The sequence below is a fragment of the Phalangium opilio genome, unplaced genomic scaffold, assembly GCF_054372755.1.
Source record: "Phalangium opilio isolate 3A_F unplaced genomic scaffold, DU_Popi_V2 ptg000089l_1, whole genome shotgun sequence".
NCBI classification, from domain to species: Eukaryota; Metazoa; Arthropoda; class Arachnida; order Opiliones; family Phalangiidae; genus Phalangium; species Phalangium opilio.
The window spans coordinates 3,743,937-3,762,520 of NW_028324194.1; the positions used below are offsets into that span (position 1 = coordinate 3,743,937).

Genomic DNA, 18,584 nt, shown 5'->3' on the forward strand with positions numbered 1-18,584 from the left:
TTTAATTAATCCAGGCCAGGGGGGGTCGCTGGCCCAATGTCCATATTTCCCACAATGAAAATTACTCTTATAGATTTACCAAGCAGGCTGGGAAATAAGGATATTTTTTAAACTAGTCCTTGGGACCAGTGACCCCCTAGTGTCCTAAATAATAAACTGGTCTCCGGAGTGGTCCCAGCCTTTGTTCTCCAATAGATTTGCAATTAATGAACTGGTCCCGAGGACCACTAACCCCCACTTTTTGAATTAAAAAACTAGTCCAAGCAATTAATAAACTGGTTTTGGACCAGAGGAAGTGTGCTATTTCCCAGCCTGTTACCAAGGGTGCCTGGCTGCATAACTGAATTTAGGGTTTAATTTCCCACGGGCTCAACCTCCGGGCTCCTCGGAAGGAAAACACTGAAGCCTAAGGCTTAAATAATGGCTTAAATACTGGCTTGAGCGTAGCCCTCTCGATCGCGCGCTCAACGACGCAAGCTGCTCGTGCTATAGAAGCCGGTTTTATCGACCAAAAATGAAAGTTCGACCATGGATAAAGGATGCGTGTGAAGAAATTAGTTTTCTCTCTTAGAGGATAGGCAACGCTTAATCTCTGACGGCAGCTTATTCGATATATACAGGTTTACAGATTTAGTGATGCCGTATACAAATACGCCCTTTTGAAAAGGGCGGCTCCCGAAAGAGCACAGCTCAGTTTTAGCATAGCCCCCGGGATCACGCGACTCGCGAACGCAAGCTGCTCGCGATATACGTGATTTACCAGGCAAATTCCATGGGGGCCATAGATGGGCACTATCATATCATTTGATAGTTTTACCACTTGATACGATAGAAAACTAAATCTGCCCCTATCAAAGTATCAATTTTGATAGTTATTTTCGAGAAAAATTTGAATTATAATGATCGATTGAGTTTGATAGCTTAGAAAGTGCACTCATTGATTCGTTGAAATCTTCTAGAGAAAAATATCGATTCTCAACGTGATCTGGCTACTAACCCCATCTTTTAGAAATCATAAAAAATGATAGGCATTATTCCTTGAGAAATAAATTGATTCTTTGAGTGAGTTTATTTGGCGACATCTGTTTTCTGATTTAATTTTAAAAAATTATGTGCTAATCTTTGATAGGCAATTTTGATAGTTATGAAAATTTCTGGAAAGATAAGTCGTTTTTTGAATGATATCGAAGTTTTTAATATATTTGAACGTTAGCAAGTGTAGGTTTATTCTATAAGAAGATTCTGTACTTGGTAGTCGTTATAACCCTCTCAAACAAATAAATAAAAATAAAATAAACGATGGTTCAACAGTTCAAACTGTGAAGACGGAGCTTCTTGTATATAGAAGCTCCGTGCTGTCACTGATGTGAACGACTACTCGAGGAGGAAGAACGATTCCACGAAATCATCCAAACGTAGAATTAGATAAATTAAAGTGTAGATTTTCTGATTTTTATTACCCACAGTTTTAATTGCAATTTTTGCCTTTAATTATTATTAGTTAACCGTTTATAGTAGATGGTTTAGATTAAATCAAGGGCGAATAATTTGAAAAAGTTTGGATAGTAGCTTTTGAACTATAGACAGTTAAAAGTCAAACTTGAGAAATGAGATTATGGAAATTATATGAATATATGAAAATATTAGAAATTCTACAAAATCAGGAAATATCAGGAATCGATTAAACAGAGTAAAAGTAGGTTGAGCCCAAATCAGTTTGATCGAAAACAATCAAATTTAAAGTCCGGAAATTAAATAATCGATTAATTTAGTCGTTCCTAAAGATTTCAATTTGATTTGATAGGCAAAAAATCTATCTAACAATGAGAGCCAATCTAACATATTGAAGGAAGATTTGATAGTTTCACCATCTATGATTTGTTGAGAGGGAAAAATCTATCTAACAAATAATGCCCGTCTAAAATATAGCTAGAAGAATTGATAGTTTCGCCAAATATGATAGTTTGAGAGGAAAAATATCTATCTAACCAGCAGTGTCAGTCTAAAATATAGTCAGAAGAGTTGATAGTTTCGCTATCTATGATAGTTTGAGAGGAAAAATATCTATCTAACCAGCAATGTCAGTCTAAAATATAGTCAGAAGAGTTGATAGTTCCGCCATCTATGATAGTTTGAGAGGAAAAAAATCTATCTAAGAAGGAGTTCCACTCTAAAATATAGCCAGAAGAATTGATAGTTTCGCCATCTATGATAGTTTGATAGGAAAAAAATCTATCTAAGGAGGAGTGCCCAACTCTGATGGGGGCTGCCATTGCGTGTTAGTAGTTTTTGCTACCGCCATCTAGCGTCGAAGTAAAGCGTAAAATTCGTTATTTTTGTCTCTTTAAACGTCGGTGTTTAAAGCCATCTAGCGTTCAAAAGCAGGAAGTTCAAAAGAATCGTCTGAAATCCTTTTGGGCGGTGAATCCCGTTATTTGAATATATTTTTAATTCGCATCGGTAATTAGTTATTAGTAAGTTTTGAAAAATAAAAATGGCAAGTTGGGGTAGAACATGTTCAGTTCTTGGCTGTAAGAGTAGTGATAGAGATTTAAGGGAGTGGAGATCGCAGCTTTGCAAACTTCATTCGGGACTTGACAAAGGGTTAACTCTGTGCCATAAAGATTGTTGTTGTCCGGTGCCTTTTGGGCTTCATATTTTCCCCAAGAATGATAAATTACGAGGTCAATGGCTTGAAGCACTTGGCAGACAAGATTATTTACCAGGAAAGAGAGCTGTTGTGAGTATTTGTCGCGTAGCTTTTGCTCAGTTCTTGTAAATTTAATATTTTTATGAATGTGCAGGTTTGTTCATTGCACTTCATTGATGGAAAACCAACTAAAGAACACCCTATCCCAAGCATTGACCTAGATAATGAATGGAAACCAAACCGTAAACTTAAAAGATCTATCAATTTGAGCTCTAATGATGATAGTATTTCATCAAAACGGCCTCGTACTGAAGATAACACTCTTGATAGTGGCATAAACTGCTCCTCATTTTCATCTTCAAACAATTCACTGCTTGAAAAATCCCAGTCTAGCGAGTCTAGTTTTCATGGATCAGTGTGGGAAAATAAGAGTTTCAATAGCTCAACAGATGAGATACTGCAAACATGTACATGCTCAAATAAAGTTATGGTTAGCGTTGGGATACAATACGAAGAGCCGATAAAAACCGCCAATGCCCAAACTCAGTGGGAAGATCCATCAGTGCAAGATCAAGATTATACCGAGAAAAATCTTTATTCTAAAGCTGCAAGCCATCATATTTCAGTAGAGATGGGCCGATACCAGTTTAAACCGATACCGATATGATCCGATACTTGGGAAACCGATCCGTACCGATACCGATATTTTACCCGATCCTTCGATTAAACCGATATCAAACCGATACCGATATTTTATCGGTATCGGCCCATCTCTATAGATGATTCTCGATCCAATTTCGGTACTTGAAACTATAAAACTGGCTTTTCATACGAAAACCCCATTTTAGACACTAGTTACGTTTTCCAAAAATAGATGAAAATCTGTGCTGTCTCAGAGTTTAGGTCTTATGGCGCCATCTACTCTCAACATAAGTATTTACTTTCTTCAAAAAATATCGGGTAGAAGTATCGGTTCATTTTTAACCGATACCGATATATCGGTTAAAGCCAAATATCGGTACAGATATGGTATCGGTATCGGCCCATCTCTATATTTCAGTGCAAGTTGAAATGCATGATTATCAACGTGCTAGTAACAAGGACTGCAAGTTTTTCACTGGTTTTGATGTCGATCGTTTTGATGTCGATCGTTTTGACAAACTAGTAAAAACACTAACCAAAAAGCCTGTCAAGCCCCCTTGCTCGATGGAAATACCACATCAGATATTTATGGTGCTTATGAAACTGAGACTAAACCTTCTTTTTCAAGATCTGGGGCGCAGATTTTATATTTCAGGTTCTCTAGCTGGTAGAATATTCAAATACTGGTTAGACATTATGTATGAAAGACTCTCGGATGTGATATGTTGGTTACCTAGAGAAACCATACATAGCAGTGCACCGGTGCCGTTCAAAGTTAAATATCCTTTCACAACGTGCATCATAGATTGTACAGAAGTATTTGTTCAGCGACCAAGAAAACTTAGGGCAAGAGCATTGACTTACAGCAACTACAAAAGCCATAACACGATGAAGGCATTAACAGCGATAGCTCCAAATGGATTTATCATGTTTATATCGCGTTGCTACGGAGGAAGAACTAGTAACAACTTTATCACGCGAGACTCTGGCTTTTACAAATACTTAGTACCCGGTGATGAGGTATAAAATCTAGGGATGCACCGATATATCGGTTATCGGTATATCGGCCGATATATCGGCCAATTTTTTTCATATCGGTATCGGCCAATATCGGCTTCATGTAAACCGATATTTCCGGGAAAACTTATATATAGTCTTATTATTGTTTAAATATCGCGCCTAGCGCCACAGCCTACTTCATATTCAAATATCTTTGTTATATAGAACTATATGTACGGAGTAGTCTCTAGTCTCCAGTACGAGCTAGACATGTAAATGTAAAAGTCACTGTTGTCGCCTTCTCAATAAAACTTAATAATTTTCCTCATTAACTTAAATATATTTTGTTGGCATCAAAATATAACACTATTGAAATAAAACTATTTAACGACCGTGGCCGTTCCTTTTTTTATTTTTTTATAAAGCAAACAATATACACTTTTGAGATCCAGCGTTCATGGGCTGAAGAAGTCACGCCCGCTCACGTCAAGGAAGACTTCTAAAGGTCCGTCCACACTATGGCTTTTTTTCGCGTCGCAAGCTACGTAACGCTCGCGCGCGCGGTACGTCGCTTCGCTCGGATCGTTTACACTACAGAAATTCGCGCCAAAGCTAAGCTCGCAAGGCCTTGCAAACCTCGCGAAAATCTTTGGCGTGTCAAAGATTTTCGCAAAGATCGCAGCCTCGCAGCCAATCAGAGGTCTCCTGGTTGGCGCAGGCGTAGTGTATTCGAGTTATTTTCACGAAAACAAATATGTCTCCGGTTAATAGGCCTAGTGTTTCTCGTAAACGACTGGGTCACTGGAAATCAACAACTATTTTCGTTTTATTTCTTAACATATTAAGGATATGTTCTCGAAGTTTTTGCAGAGAGAAAGAACTGGTAATTACCACCATTTAATTCCAAAACTTTAGTTATATAAAGAGCTTTATGATGATTCCATACATGTTCAATATTGTTGACTCATCCCCTTCTCAGTTTTATTATTTATTAATGTCTGAAGTTAACCCGGATATAATATTCAGCCATTGAAGCTCTCGGATATGCTTCGAAGTTTGTCAAAACGAGGGCTTGCTTACCTTTGCGAATTTCTATAGTGTAAACGATCCGAGCGAAGCGACGTACCGCGCGCGCGAGCGTTAAGCTTTGTCCACATTGAGCTCGCGCTCGCGTGTTCGCGCCTTCGTTTATTCGCATCTTCGTAACAGTACATGAAAAATATTTGCCCTACTGTTCAGATACACGCAAATATTTTGCTTTTCCTATTCTGAGAGCCAATGAAATTTGAGAAATCATTGCGCCATCTACGTTCACCATATTTATTAAAAGTGACTCGACTGAGCTGCACGCTGCTTCCGCCATTGTGAAAAAGTGATAAAAACAAAACTAATCGCCACCCTCCACACGCCACCCGTACTCTCGTCTGTGATTGGTGCTTATCTCGCGAAGGCGCGAAATTCTTGGCCTAGTCGCAAGAAATTTGCATCTTCGCGATATGAGGACGCAAAGTAACGAAAACCCAATTTGGACAGCAGAGCGATATTGCAAACAAGCGCAGCGAAGATGCGAACGCGCAAAATGTGTCAGTCTGGACAGGCCTTTACGTACCTTGCGACGCGAAAAAAAGCCATAGTGTGGACGGACCTTAAAGTCTAAACTCTGGGCCTGATAGCGGAGAGAGTGGCACCATCTCGCGTATGTGACGTCAGCAAACAGGGAAACGTTTTATCCTTTCTTAAAAAGTGGATTTCAAATAATTTCACATGAAGCATTTTCAAATGCATATTGCCAAATAACCAGAAATCGGAGAATTAAAAGCTTGATATTTTTGAATTATATTTATTTGATTATTTAATTATTTAAGAAAAACCTCTTAATTGCGTCTCGACTCGGAGAGGTTTATTTTGATTTCCCAACTTGTTTAAGTAAGGGGTCAATTTCTACAACTTACATCAAACGTTAGTAACAATCGCACTAAGTTGAGTTGAGTGCTTCTAAATAACTATGAGGCTATAGTAAATAACAAATAAAAGGTCCCTTATCTCTGATAAAATAGCTATTGAGATAAGCGAATTATAGGAAGGCCTGTATTTTGAAAAAGAGAAATCGCAATATTGGCATTATAATATTCATAAAAAGTTGAAGAGATAATTTTAAATAAAAAAAATTTTCAACCATATAAGATATGTTCCATAAGTTTACCACTGGTAACTGTGACCTTCTCATGAAGTGACGTAGGTCAGAGATTCGGGGTAAAGCGACACCTGGTGAGGCGCTGTCAAGTGGGGTGGCGTAGCGGTTAGCGCTTTCGCCTCGCAGCAAGAGGATCCCGGGTTCGATTCCGGACTGTGGCACCGGGTGAAAATCTGGGAACAAATCCTTCTGCGTAGAGTTTGCAAGTTCTCTCCCCGCTTGTTAAAAGGAGTTTTCCTCCGCGGTCTAACCCGGTTTCTCCTTTCCATCAAAAGTTGCAGAGGTTAACGGTAATAATTAGTATAGGGCGCTGTAGGTTATCTGTGGGGGCATAGGGGCTAGCCACCACCCCTCTATGCAATGTAAAGGGACCCACCTGTAAATAAGCCACAGGCTTGGTGTGGAAATCCCTCCATAGACAAAGCCAAGATTATTATTATTATTAAGATGGACTGCAAAACCACGTGTAGTCAGTTCTCTACTTTCTAGCATTTCGAAATATGGGTAGCGTTGTACTTATGAAACATATATTTTAAACTTATGATATAAACTTCATACTAAATCTGAATTACTGATTGAAGCCGCGAGACTGCCTTGAAATAAGTGTACTTGGTATATTGACTCGAAAGCTAGATAAGCGCATTATCTCCAAAATATCTAATGTCATATCTTGAAGATAACAACCCACCAAACTTCCATACATATAAGCTTCATACTGGTGGGAGATATGGACAAATCACTATACTCAATATTACTAACTTGGTTAATTGCTCACTTTTGAATGTGCAATGATGGAGTTGACATTTCCAAGCTACCTCTCTTGCTTAGTTGCGGGAGTTATTGCTTTCTTTTCCATTAAAGTTGTCAAATATTTTCAAAAATCGAAAACCGTATTCAAAATTGTTCCCAGATTGGGTTCGTGCTTAACAGCAACTTATGATTTTGTTGTTCCGTTGTTTCTAACGAAAAGCAAGGTACCGCTGGAAGTTAGTAAGTAACTTAATATTATTATTATACTATTACCATAAGTTTATAAGATATGTTCCATAGGTATGACACTTTCTATATTTCGTAATGCTAGAGAATTATTGAGAGCTAGTTCGAGAAAGACAAGCGAGAATAGAATACACTCGGTTACTTTTGCAGTCCATCTTAATTTTTAGTCTGTACTAAGGCTTCGACAGCGCCTCACCAGGCGTCACTTTACTTCGAATCTATGACCTACGTCACTTCATGACAAGCTCTCAGTAACCAGTGACAAACTAATGGAACATATGAACTTATGCTTAAACTGGTTTCTATACAGGAATATATGAAAGATTTGCGGCGATTCATAAATTGGTCAATGGCGCACCGATGGTACACGTCAATTTTGCTTTTGAAACATACTTTCTCGCCTTCAAAGCAGCCACCGCCAAGGTAGAATTTTTTTTTAAATTTTCTCACTAAGTTGCCAAAAATAGTCGGTTATTTCATTTGTCCCATGAATACTATAGAATCTTTTGAAGTGCAAGGGAAATGTACAAAAATCTCCGCAAATGTATTCCTTCATCAAAGGATGGTTACGCAATGGCTTACTAACAAGGTAAAAAGTCAGACCTACATTTAGTACTAACAAAGCGGGGTAAGTGTAACATGATTCTTCCAAACATCGGATCATTGGGAGCAAGGTTACTAAACCGAATCACATCCCTACCCTATTAGCGCTTAACTATTTGACAAGACGCATGCTCTTGTCGATCTTTGTCCCACCCCAAGACGAGGTTTGTGGGTTGATTGCTGTTGATTTAGTGCTAAACAATTAGGCCTATTCACCTTAAGGTGCGATGCCCATCTGAAGTTTGTTGAGCAGGAAATAAACAAAAATGGTGAGCCTGGGAAGAATGACGTTACACAACTAAAGTATTATGAGGTCACAGAGTGTCATCCTTCTTCTATTATCCCCTTCTGTATATTATCAGTTACCTTTCTGTTAGTGTTGTTACAATTACACCTCAGATTGCAAATTGTAGCAAAAGTGTTCGAAATTTCTGAACTGAATTCAAAGTTCGGAAATTTGGATTTCGTTACATTATCTAAGCTATGCCACTTGAGTCTTATTAACACTTTGCTGGCCACTATTACTTCATCTGCCAAGTCAATAATCCATTCACATAGGCACCAATATGGACACATTGGCTGCTAGACCAAACATCTTGTGGTCTTTTTTATCCCACATAAACACCAATCTTAATGTTTAATGTCATAAAGAAATATACTCCAGATTATGTTCTTGACCACTTTGATAGGGCTTGTAATGGCCCTAAAACATATCGAACAAGAGGCAGCACACATAAGTACTTTTAATCGTAAGAGTGTCAAAACTAGAGGTGTGGCTTTATGGAATGAACTCCCTAACACACTTAAAGATTCAGCCACAATATCAATATTCAAAAAAGAAATGTTAAACGCGTTAACAATATAATTAACTGTTTGTATTTTTTCCATCATTTGAACCCACAATGTAATTAATTTAATAAGGGACTCCCTCGTAAAACAGAACTCGTTCTGAACGGGAATATCCTATCAATAAAGCTTTTTATTATTATTATTATTATTATTATTATTATTATCTTTTAACACCGCCATTTTTTGGTCTTTGTCTATACCACATGGAAACCAATATGTACTTATTGGCTTGATTCCTTAAAACGATATCACCAGAATTAATAACTAGATAAGATCTAATAAATTTATTGAATTACTTAAAGGAATAGCGACATTATTTAAAACTTATCTCACTTACTTTTTTGAGAGTTTAAACTCTTCTGATTCCAAAAATGTGCTTGATCAATATTTAAATATGAGGGAAAACACAGAAAAAACACTTCAAAAACTTGAAATTTGGGGAGCAAAAGCAAATTTTAATTTCCAGAGAAGTTTTTGGACGGTTTTTCTCCTTGATACGTCACTCGCGGCATCTCGCGGAAAAGCCAAGCGCGAGCGCCCGAGTCAACTAATGCCGCGCAAATCTGTGAATAAAATAGGCTTAACGCGGCGCGGCGACACTAACAGGCGTCACGTGAGCGATATCTAGAGAGAAAATGTCTCCTTACTACGCCATCAAACGAACAAAATTTTAACTAGGCTTTTTCCAAACACAATACTTTGATTGCAATTTTATAAATTGCTACGAAACCAAATAATGAAGTAAACATATCATATAAAACTAGTTAACTAGATTTTTCAAGGACTTTTTCTCATTTTAAGTTTGTGGATGACGAAAATTATGTCACTAACACTTTAAGAAAAAAATATAGGATAATGCATTATATTCATTTCATAGTTAATATTGAGCGAGTAATTAAGACGTTACCCCATCGTATTACAAATCATAAAAACTCTTTACAAAGTTAGTATTGTACGACCTAAATTATCAGCGAATTTATTTTATAGGATCAGTGTATCTTGATTATGGTCTAATTTTAGCATATTGTTTTTCAATGACAGTGACGAAAAGATATGGAGAGAAAGGCGCAAGGTGCTAGCTCCAACTCTGCACCAAAAGGTGGTCGAATCATACTTCGACATATTTTACGAGAATTCTCTGATTTTGGCATCGAATTTGAATGCCTTAGTAAATAAGCCCACTGACATTATTCCTCTCATGGGCTACTGTACACTCGACATCATTTTGGGTACACTAAATTAATGCGGAGTAAATTAAATTATATAGGGTCTTCGTTTATTATTAAATATTTTTAGAAACCTCAACCGGTGTTAAAATGGAAATTCAGAAATGTCAAGACTCGAAATATTTGCAATGCCTGAACACGTATGTGTTATTTCACCAATATCCCTACAACTATAAGTTTATAAGTGATTATGTTCCACAAGTGTGACCAGGAATGAATGGAGGGGAGTTGGAATGGCTAAGGTCAAATCATAATAGGCGTGAAATGATCTTGGAAACGTCTGGCGTGGCTTATTTTATGTTAGCGACGCCATAGACTGACGAAATACGATTATTTCCCGCTTAAATACTTTCATTGGCTGCCAAAAAAGTGAAAGTTCTTCCGCTAACTCCACCCTCTATCCGCTCGGCCCCTAGTTTGAAACGACTAGACATTTACCGCCTTCAGGAGATGGCTAAGCCGACGATGGGGGAGGAGCTACACCATCAAGGGAACACCGGGAGCCCCTTTAGCAATTCCAACCCCCCCTCCATACATTCATGGTGTGACACTTCCTTTACTTCGTAATGCTAGAGAATTACAGCTCGAGCTAGTTCGAGAACGACAAGAGAGAATGAACTACACTCCCCGGTTTTGCAGTCCATCTTACTATTTAGTCTGCATTACTAAGCCTTCGCTTTACGAGAGTCTATCTACGTCATTTCATGACAAGCTCTGAGTAACCAGTGACAAACTTATGGAACATATCTTATGAACTTATGATTTTAGTAAATTCGTACTCGAGTGGAGGAGATGACGTCAAAAATGTGGGCGGGGATAGCCTTAGAAAAGTTGGGGATCATGGAAACGTTCTCCAGACGTAATTTCGTTCTCATTTTAAAGTGTAATAATTTAAATTGTTAAATGCAGATTGGTTTCTATCGTTATGGTGCGCATTGTTAAACCTTGGTATTGGTTGGACTGCACGTTCAAATATTTTCACGAAGGAAAGCGGTACTTTGAAGCGCTCGAGTACGCCAGAAAATTCACGATGGAAGTGAGATAATAACACAAGTGGAATTTAAATATTATCAGGAACGAATTCAGGATACCATAAGAACGTGGAATGGTAACATTGTCCCCTTGTACCGTGAAGCCATACTTCTTTCGAAAACCGTTACCGCTTTCGTTCTAGGTAACGCCTTAAAATCTGTTTTTAGCGCTATCGGTGGGTTCTAAATCAACTAAAATGGGTAGTATCACATTCAGCTTCACTGGCCTTAAGCCTTGGCGTTATACGCTCTCTAATAGTAAAGTCTAGATTCTTTATGGACCACTCTTTATAAATTTATTAGTTCATCATTAACTATTTTCACAGTATTGTTCTTGACACCGACACCAACACTCCTGACCTAGGAGACTCCATTTTCAATATTCCCAAAAATATAGGCCCTTCTCTCATGTTATGAAAAGTATGACTTCATGACGCCAGCATTGCCTTGCTTCAACGTTCTTATGGTATCCTGAATTCGTTCTTGATCTTATATATATCATAAATTCATGAGATATGATCCACTAGTTTGTCACTGGTTACTGAGGGCTTGTCATGAAGTGACGTATTGGTCATAGATTCAGGGTAAAGCGACGCCTGGTGAGGCGCTATCAAAGGCTTAGTACAGACTAAATATTAAGATGGACAGAAAAAGTAACCGAGTGTAGTCAATTCTCGCTTGTCGTTCTCGAAGTCTCTAGCATTACGAAGTATAGTTAGTGTCATAATTATGGAGCATATCTTATAAACTTATGTATATTTTATAGAAAGTGGTTTGTTTGTTGGTTGAATGTTTGTTCATTATGCACCGTCTGAACCGTCTGATACCGAATTTGACCACTGTCACTGAGGCAGCACTCTTTTCTTCGCAAAATTGCACGAAAATGTTATGTGCAACATTGGACCCTTCTAATGTCCATTTCTGAGGTAAATTTATCTTATAAGGCATATTTCAACTGCCAATTTTGGACATTACGTTGCCTAAAATCGATATTTATGGGTTCAATGTTAGACGTCAGGGTTGTCTAATTTTGGAGGATGAGTTGTGCAATATTGAGTGTTTTTCCTACATTAATATTCCCTTAACCGGACAGTGTTATAGCTTTAAAGGCCAGACATTGCACAATGTTTGGTTCGTTGTTGAATGTTAATTTGTACAAAAACGGATAGTTTTTGCTTCAATATGACACGTTAAAGTTTCCAATTTTGGAGGATGAGTTGTCCAATATTAAGAGTTTTTTTTTCGTATATTAATATTAACTATAGGGCGATTGTTATTGCAAGCTTTATGTCCATTTGATCCTGAACCACAATTCCCACACTGTTTATTTCCGTTGACGAACTAAAAATGATTAACATATTTTGACCAGGTAATTGAAAAACGCAAAAAGGATTTAATCGAAGCAAAGCGAATTAGTGCTATGGGAAACGACACCGATATTTTGGGATCAAAATTGAGCAGAAAATCGTTTCTAGATATGGCACTGGAAATGCATATGCAAGACAAGAGCCTTACACTAGAAGATGTGCAAGATGAAATCGAAACATTGTTGTTAGGGGTACGAAAAGTTCTATTTCTTTTATAATTGCCACAATCACCATGTAATCAGAAAATTATGCCATTAATATGGAAATTTAGTTTATGATACTAATCTTTGGTGTTTTCTCTTAACTTCAGGGTCATGACACGTCGTCCTTGAACATGAGTTTCGCCTTGTACCTATTGGGTTTGGACAAAGATTGCCTTGGCAAGGTTCACGCGGAAATGGATGCGGTGTTTGGTACTGACCCTGATACACCCATCGAAATAGACCACATCAAGAACCTAACGTACCTAGAATGCGTCATAAAGGCAAGTCTCCTTCATTCTAAAATTGATAGGATTCGAAGTAGGACAAATCTTTGACTATAATTAATTATAGGAAGCGGCACGACTCTACCCACCAGTTGGTGCAATATCCAGAATTCTGTTGAGGGATTTGCATGTTGGTTAGTGCCTCTGTAATAGAGTAATACAAATCGCATAATTTATTTAATTAGTTTTTGGGAAATTGTGTAATTAACATAGTGGAAAAGGATAGAGGTTTTTATAAGCGCATGCGCGAACGTAGGCTTCACGTGACAACGTCTATCTTAAACGAAATGTTCAGCTAACATAACATTATAACTTGAAAGAACGGAGTTTTGTAAATATAAAAGGAAACATATTAAACAAAAAATAAATGATCTCTTATTACAAAATAATTAACATTTAATTAGTCTTAAAAATGATCGAGGACTACTGCGCCATCCGTCATTGGTTTAGTGGCGTCTGCTAAATCGAACCTCTTACCCCTACCTCTCTCAGACTATGAGAGTTCGGCTGCAATCCCGTAGGGGCAGCGGTTCGATTTAGCAGACGCCACTAAACCAATGGCGACACAGTAGTCCCTGCTTTTAAGACTTATTAATTGGTAATTATTTTGTAATAAGAGATCACTTATTTTAATATTTTTCCTTTCATATTTAGAATAAGGCAATTCTTTTAAGGTATAATGTTATGTCACCTGTATTTTCCTTTAAGTTATTTTTTTTCTTGTTTTTAGCCACATCGTAGTATACGATGAGGCTCTTAGTTTGATCTGCCCTGTTGTCATTCTCGTAGTAGTAGTAGTAGTAGTAGTAGTGCCACAGTCCAGCCTTTGGCAGTATCGTTCGTCATTTTTGAACGTCGAGAGAAAATATTTTTCTTTTAGTTAACGTTACAGTTCACAGGTGGAGTTTTAAACTTGATACAGGGAAGAGATTGTATTTTTTAAAATTTTCTTCCTCCACGGAGAATCGAACCGCGGACCTATCGCTCGCCAGCCCAGTACTTAGCAGCCTCGCCTAAAACCGCTTGCTAAGAAACGCTCGCGAATAGAGGACTAGTCTCGGAGAGTTTGTCAGAGACAGGATCCCCTTCCTCTCTCTCTCTATCTCTTCAACTAGGAGTCATGATCTTATTTGAGGCCAGGAGATATAACTTCGCGGTAGGAGAGGCAAAAAGTATATTATATAAATTTTAAGCGACCGGGAAGAAGTTTTTCCAATTGATCTCGTTGTTCTAATTTACGTACTTTACGATCATACGATGTGGCTAATATTTTTGTCTTGACAAACTTGTTAATTTGCGCGTCCATCATACAACTCGATTGTGTGACGTCACACTAGACCACGGCAACTTTAATTATTCTTATAAACTGAGGTAAATTAAAGAATTGAAATATGGGTTTGTTTAGTTACTATTTACTGATGTTACTTGAGGAAAATATAAATTTTTTTGAACTAAAATTGATGCAAAATTGACAAAAAATTATTAGACTATGTTGAATTAACATTGAAGGTTCGCTGGAAAAACAGTTGCCAGCCGTGTAGCCGCGCAAAATTTTAATATTGGCTCGCTGGAGCCATCATGTTTTGTACGTTTCTATTAGTTTCGCCTTGATTTCATTTCATTGATTTTAAGATGTGTTTACAACCATTTCATTTCTAAATGTCTATTTCAGACGACAATGTGGTAATTCCTAAAGGAAACAACGTCGCTATAATTATCGGACATGTACACAAGGACCCGGATATTTATCCAGATCCGGAGAAATTCATTCCCGAACGATTTCTACCGAACGCCGAGAAACCCATTGATCCGTACGCGTTCCTGACTTTCTCGGCTGGACCACGAGGCTGTCCAGGTTTCAAATTTGCTATGTTAGAGATGAAGATTATCCTTAGCTCCATATTGAGGCGGTTCAGCGTACATTCTCCCATTCAACGAGACAAAATATTAATGTCAACCGGAATGATACAGAAACCGCTGGGGGGTCTTCCTCTCGTATTCACATTACGTGATCAGTGACGAAAGCAGATTTATATACTTACTATTGTTAAAAACAAGTTGGGGAAAAAAATAAACCTCCCCGAGTCGAGACGCAAATTAAGAGGTTTTTCTTAAATAAATATAATTGATATTAAAGGGTATGAGAAGCTTCGATTGAAAAACCTCTGATTTATATAGCAAAAGATAGAATTAATTACTGTGAATTCATAAATATCAAGCTTTTAATTCTCCGATTTCTAGTTATTTGGCAATATGCATTTGAAAATGCTTCATATGAAATTATTTAAAATCCACTTTTTAAAGTTTTTAAGAAAGGCTACAACGTTGTCTTGTTTTTGACGTCACACACGCGAGATGGACAGAGCTCGAGACGCGTATAGGTTTCCCGCGCTTTTTTCCTCAACGTCATAGTGATGTCATAAACCAACCGAACAAGCTGACAAGACAAAATGATTTATATATCGAAACTGAGTTTACTGTTATCGTCTTTTTTCCAGTGGATTTTAAAAATAGAAACTTTGGTTCAATTATATTAAAAACTTTATATTTTGAAAGTAGAGACTTGAAAGTGTAATATAATACCACTTTCGTGCTAAAATATGATATGAAATTGTAAATTCCCATACCCTTTATTATTTTATTCATCATTAATTTACTTTAATTCTAGTTAAATCGTTTTAAGAAACTTCCTAAAAGCATACGTCACTCGGAGAGGTAAAAAACGTACAACAATAAGAAACGGTGTCATTTTAAAAAGCTATGAATAAACGTTTCATAAGAGTTTGTCATAAAAAATTACTTAATATTTGGGAGGTAATTCTTTAATCAAAATACTTTTAGTGATACCAGAAGTGAGATGAGACCAGAAGTACTGAGCTAACCAAATTCTTCACTCGGCGAAAGTGAGTATTCTTGATAACAGACCAACGGTTGGCCCTCTAGTGGCGGTTTCAGAATTTCCCCTCCAAAACGTGAGACGCTCGCCGTGGTAGACGGTCGAACTAGATTCAAGCACCCGCGTCCGTAGTTTCGCCGCTTTAGGTTGAGGGGAAGAGGGTATGAATTTTTTTTGGAACTCGACCAATTTTTTTCTCTCTTGTTTTAGCGCGTGGGAAGCGGCATAAAATCCTCAAATTTGTTCACTAATGCCAGGATCTATTACCAATGCTAGAGCCCTTCACTTCTAGTCTCATCTCACTTCTGGTGATACAAATAATCCAATACACCGGAGAGACTACATACGCCAGTGCACCCTAGAATGACTAACGTGTCATGTTTAGACCATTTCATGTTCATTTCCCCCCTTTTCCACTCTCTGAACTTATAATCACTACAGTCTGTCAAACGAAAGAAAAGCCCTGAGAAATTTGTCCAAATTGGTGTCGCCACCATCGACCCCAATTAATATGCAAGAAGACAGCGAAGACTTTGATGAAGACGTGGACTGAAGACGCTTTGATGCTGAACTACTTAGACTTATGGACAAGTACTTTAACTTATGTCATTAAAATATATTGCAATGCTAGTTGAACAAAGATAAAACTGGTGTCTTGTCGTTAATTTTGTTTTATATTCTTTAACACTCGATGATCGTAAAAAAACCATGAAACATAAACATATTAAATATATATTGCAAAATGTATTGGTTCTATTGCGATTAAGCCTATCTGTTTATAGCAGACTATATTACAGACGACTATTGACAAAACAAAACAAGTTGATAAAGTACTATGGGGTCGATGGTGGCGACACCAATTCGGACAAATTTCTCAGGGCTCTTCTTTTGTTTGACAGACTATAGTAGTTGAAGGACTTTATATGACATTCTAGTTCTTGTATGAATTTCTCATGAATCGGCCAAATTTTATCTCTTAACGTGTGCAGTGGTTGAAAATATTCAGTGACCCAGAGAATGGTCTGAAAGCGACTTTTGTACGTGATGGCCAAGCTTTTGTATACACTACATCTTTTTGCTATGTTCTAAGTACTTTTTAAAGGAGTTGTGTCTGTCTAAAGGAATGACACCGGTCGATAAGCTAAGGCGCTTCCGTGATAACTTTCAACATGTCAACGTATATTTCGAGAACGAGAGTGATAAAGGATGCGCAGAATCCAAAGAGGCAGACGCGAAAAATGACCATAAAAGCGGAGACGTTGATGACGACGAACGAATCAGGGGTTTCCGTTCTCTGACAGGGATGCATTTCGTTTTTCAAAGACGGGTTCAGATCCTTCAAGCAATCGCCCTCGGTCAGTTGTCGCAACCTGACCAATATGCTGAAATTAGTTCCACCATAAACATAAAACTTTAAGAGGAGACCCTAACCTTCTGTTGATGGTCTTAATCAGAGTTTCTGAAATATTGTTCTTGAAATATAACGTCCAATAGTTTGTCGTTAAAGGTTTGCTTGGTTTTAATTTGCAACTTCCTGTCTTTGCGTACCGGGCCTTGATAATATTCCACTCAAGAATATCCGTAGAAATAATAAATTTTTCTCGATTTTCAATTCCTGAATGAATGTCGTCGTTTTCGGTTAAAGTTCGAAATGTCTGGTAACACCAGGGGTAAATAACGAAAGGAGTTAGAGACGCTAGCTTCCGTACTGTAGAATACAGTGGGACTTTCAAACGTAGACACAGAAAAGAGAAAACGCCTCGGTCACGCCGTCTATAATTCAAAATAAGTATGATATTTTCCAACCAATAGCGTGGCAGCAAAGTTTCGAAAGTCATGCTGGGATATCGATTTTCTACTGTCTGCTAGTGTTCGTCTGCTAATGTTTGTCTGCTAGTGTTCGTCTGCTAATGTTTGTCTGCTAGTGTTCGTCTGCTTACGACTGAGTGATAATTAGGCTTAGAGTAAAGTTTATTCATTAAGGTGCACTTGAATTAGAAACATGCAACTTTAAAGTTGGTAAATTCCTTATTCGATAATGAAATGGAATTAAATGTCGTTTTTGCATCCTTCAATACAGTTTTAGTTGTTTTAATTTCTTTAGTAACAGATACAGTCGTAGATCCTGATCCCACAGTTCCCACTGGCACTGACTCGGAAAAATCACTAAGCCTTGGCTCACTGGGCCAACTCTGTAACCGCGCACTTACGGCAAGACAAGTTTGAACACATTGTGAGGATTTCCCCGGCTTCAAATTGCAAATTGTTGACTAATTTTTCTTCTTTAAATCGCTGTTTTCTCGCGATTGAATATACTAATTATATTGGGTTGATTTATGAGACGACTTCACAACATCGACACCCGCCATTTTACTTTACCCAGAATACCTTGCGGTGCGAGATTTTAAGGCAAAACTTTTAAGGTTCTGGTCTTATTTACAATACTGTTCCAAAGATGGCACTACGTTAGTTACAAATTCTATGACGTTTCAAGGTCCCACTGTATTCTACACTACGGAAGCTAGCGTCTCTAACTCCTTTCGTTATTTACCCCTGTTACTTGCGCATATGCCGTGTTTACCAATGCATTTTTCTTAATAGAATGTAAAATAAATTAAAAAAGATTTCTTTTAAGTTAAGAAGA

At 37.7% G+C, this 18,584-nt stretch overlaps 3 protein-coding genes across 7 annotated transcripts; all 3 read left to right on the forward strand.

Annotated features, from left to right (window-relative positions):
• Positions 1-321: 321 nt before the first annotated feature.
• LOC149647057 (cytochrome P450 4C1-like) lies at positions 322-15,848 on the forward strand. 4 transcript variants are annotated; one of them, XM_089849942.1, is made up of 10 exons: positions 322-545; positions 7,792-7,904; positions 7,982-8,070; positions 9,975-10,162; positions 10,230-10,299; positions 11,069-11,195; positions 12,560-12,748; positions 12,868-13,045; positions 13,116-13,178; positions 14,717-15,848. In XM_089849942.1, exons 2-10 carry the CDS (start codon positions 7,842-7,844, stop codon positions 15,061-15,063), a joined length of 1,314 nt encoding a protein of 437 aa, XP_089706068.1. In that variant the 5' UTR covers positions 322-545; positions 7,792-7,841; the 3' UTR covers positions 15,064-15,848. The 4 variants fall into 4 exon arrangements, with proteins under 4 accessions (XP_089706068.1, XP_089706069.1, XP_089706070.1 ...); XM_089849940.1 differs by lacking the exon at positions 322-545 and adding an exon at positions 7,222-7,475; XM_089849944.1 differs by lacking the exons at positions 322-545; positions 13,116-13,178 and adding an exon at positions 7,220-7,475 and having other exon boundaries at positions 12,868-13,041; positions 14,717-14,880.
• Positions 946-3,681, forward strand: LOC149647058 (uncharacterized). Of its 2 annotated transcripts, XR_016371864.1 has the most exons (3): positions 946-2,740; positions 2,805-3,450; positions 3,525-3,681. XR_016371864.1 is itself a non-coding variant. In XM_089849946.1 (2 exons), the coding sequence occupies exons 1-2, from the start codon at positions 2,495-2,497 to the stop codon at positions 3,315-3,317; spliced, it is 759 nt and encodes a 252-aa protein (XP_089706072.1). In that variant the 5' UTR covers positions 946-2,494; the 3' UTR covers positions 3,318-3,681. The 2 variants fall into 2 exon arrangements, 1 of the variants encoding a protein (XP_089706072.1); XM_089849946.1 differs by having other exon boundaries at positions 2,805-3,681.
• Positions 3,722-4,318, forward strand: LOC149647059 (uncharacterized). The gene has a single exon (XM_089849581.1). It carries the CDS (start codon positions 3,722-3,724, stop codon positions 4,316-4,318), a length of 597 nt encoding a protein of 198 aa, XP_089705707.1.
• Positions 15,849-18,584: the final 2,736 nt, after the last annotated feature.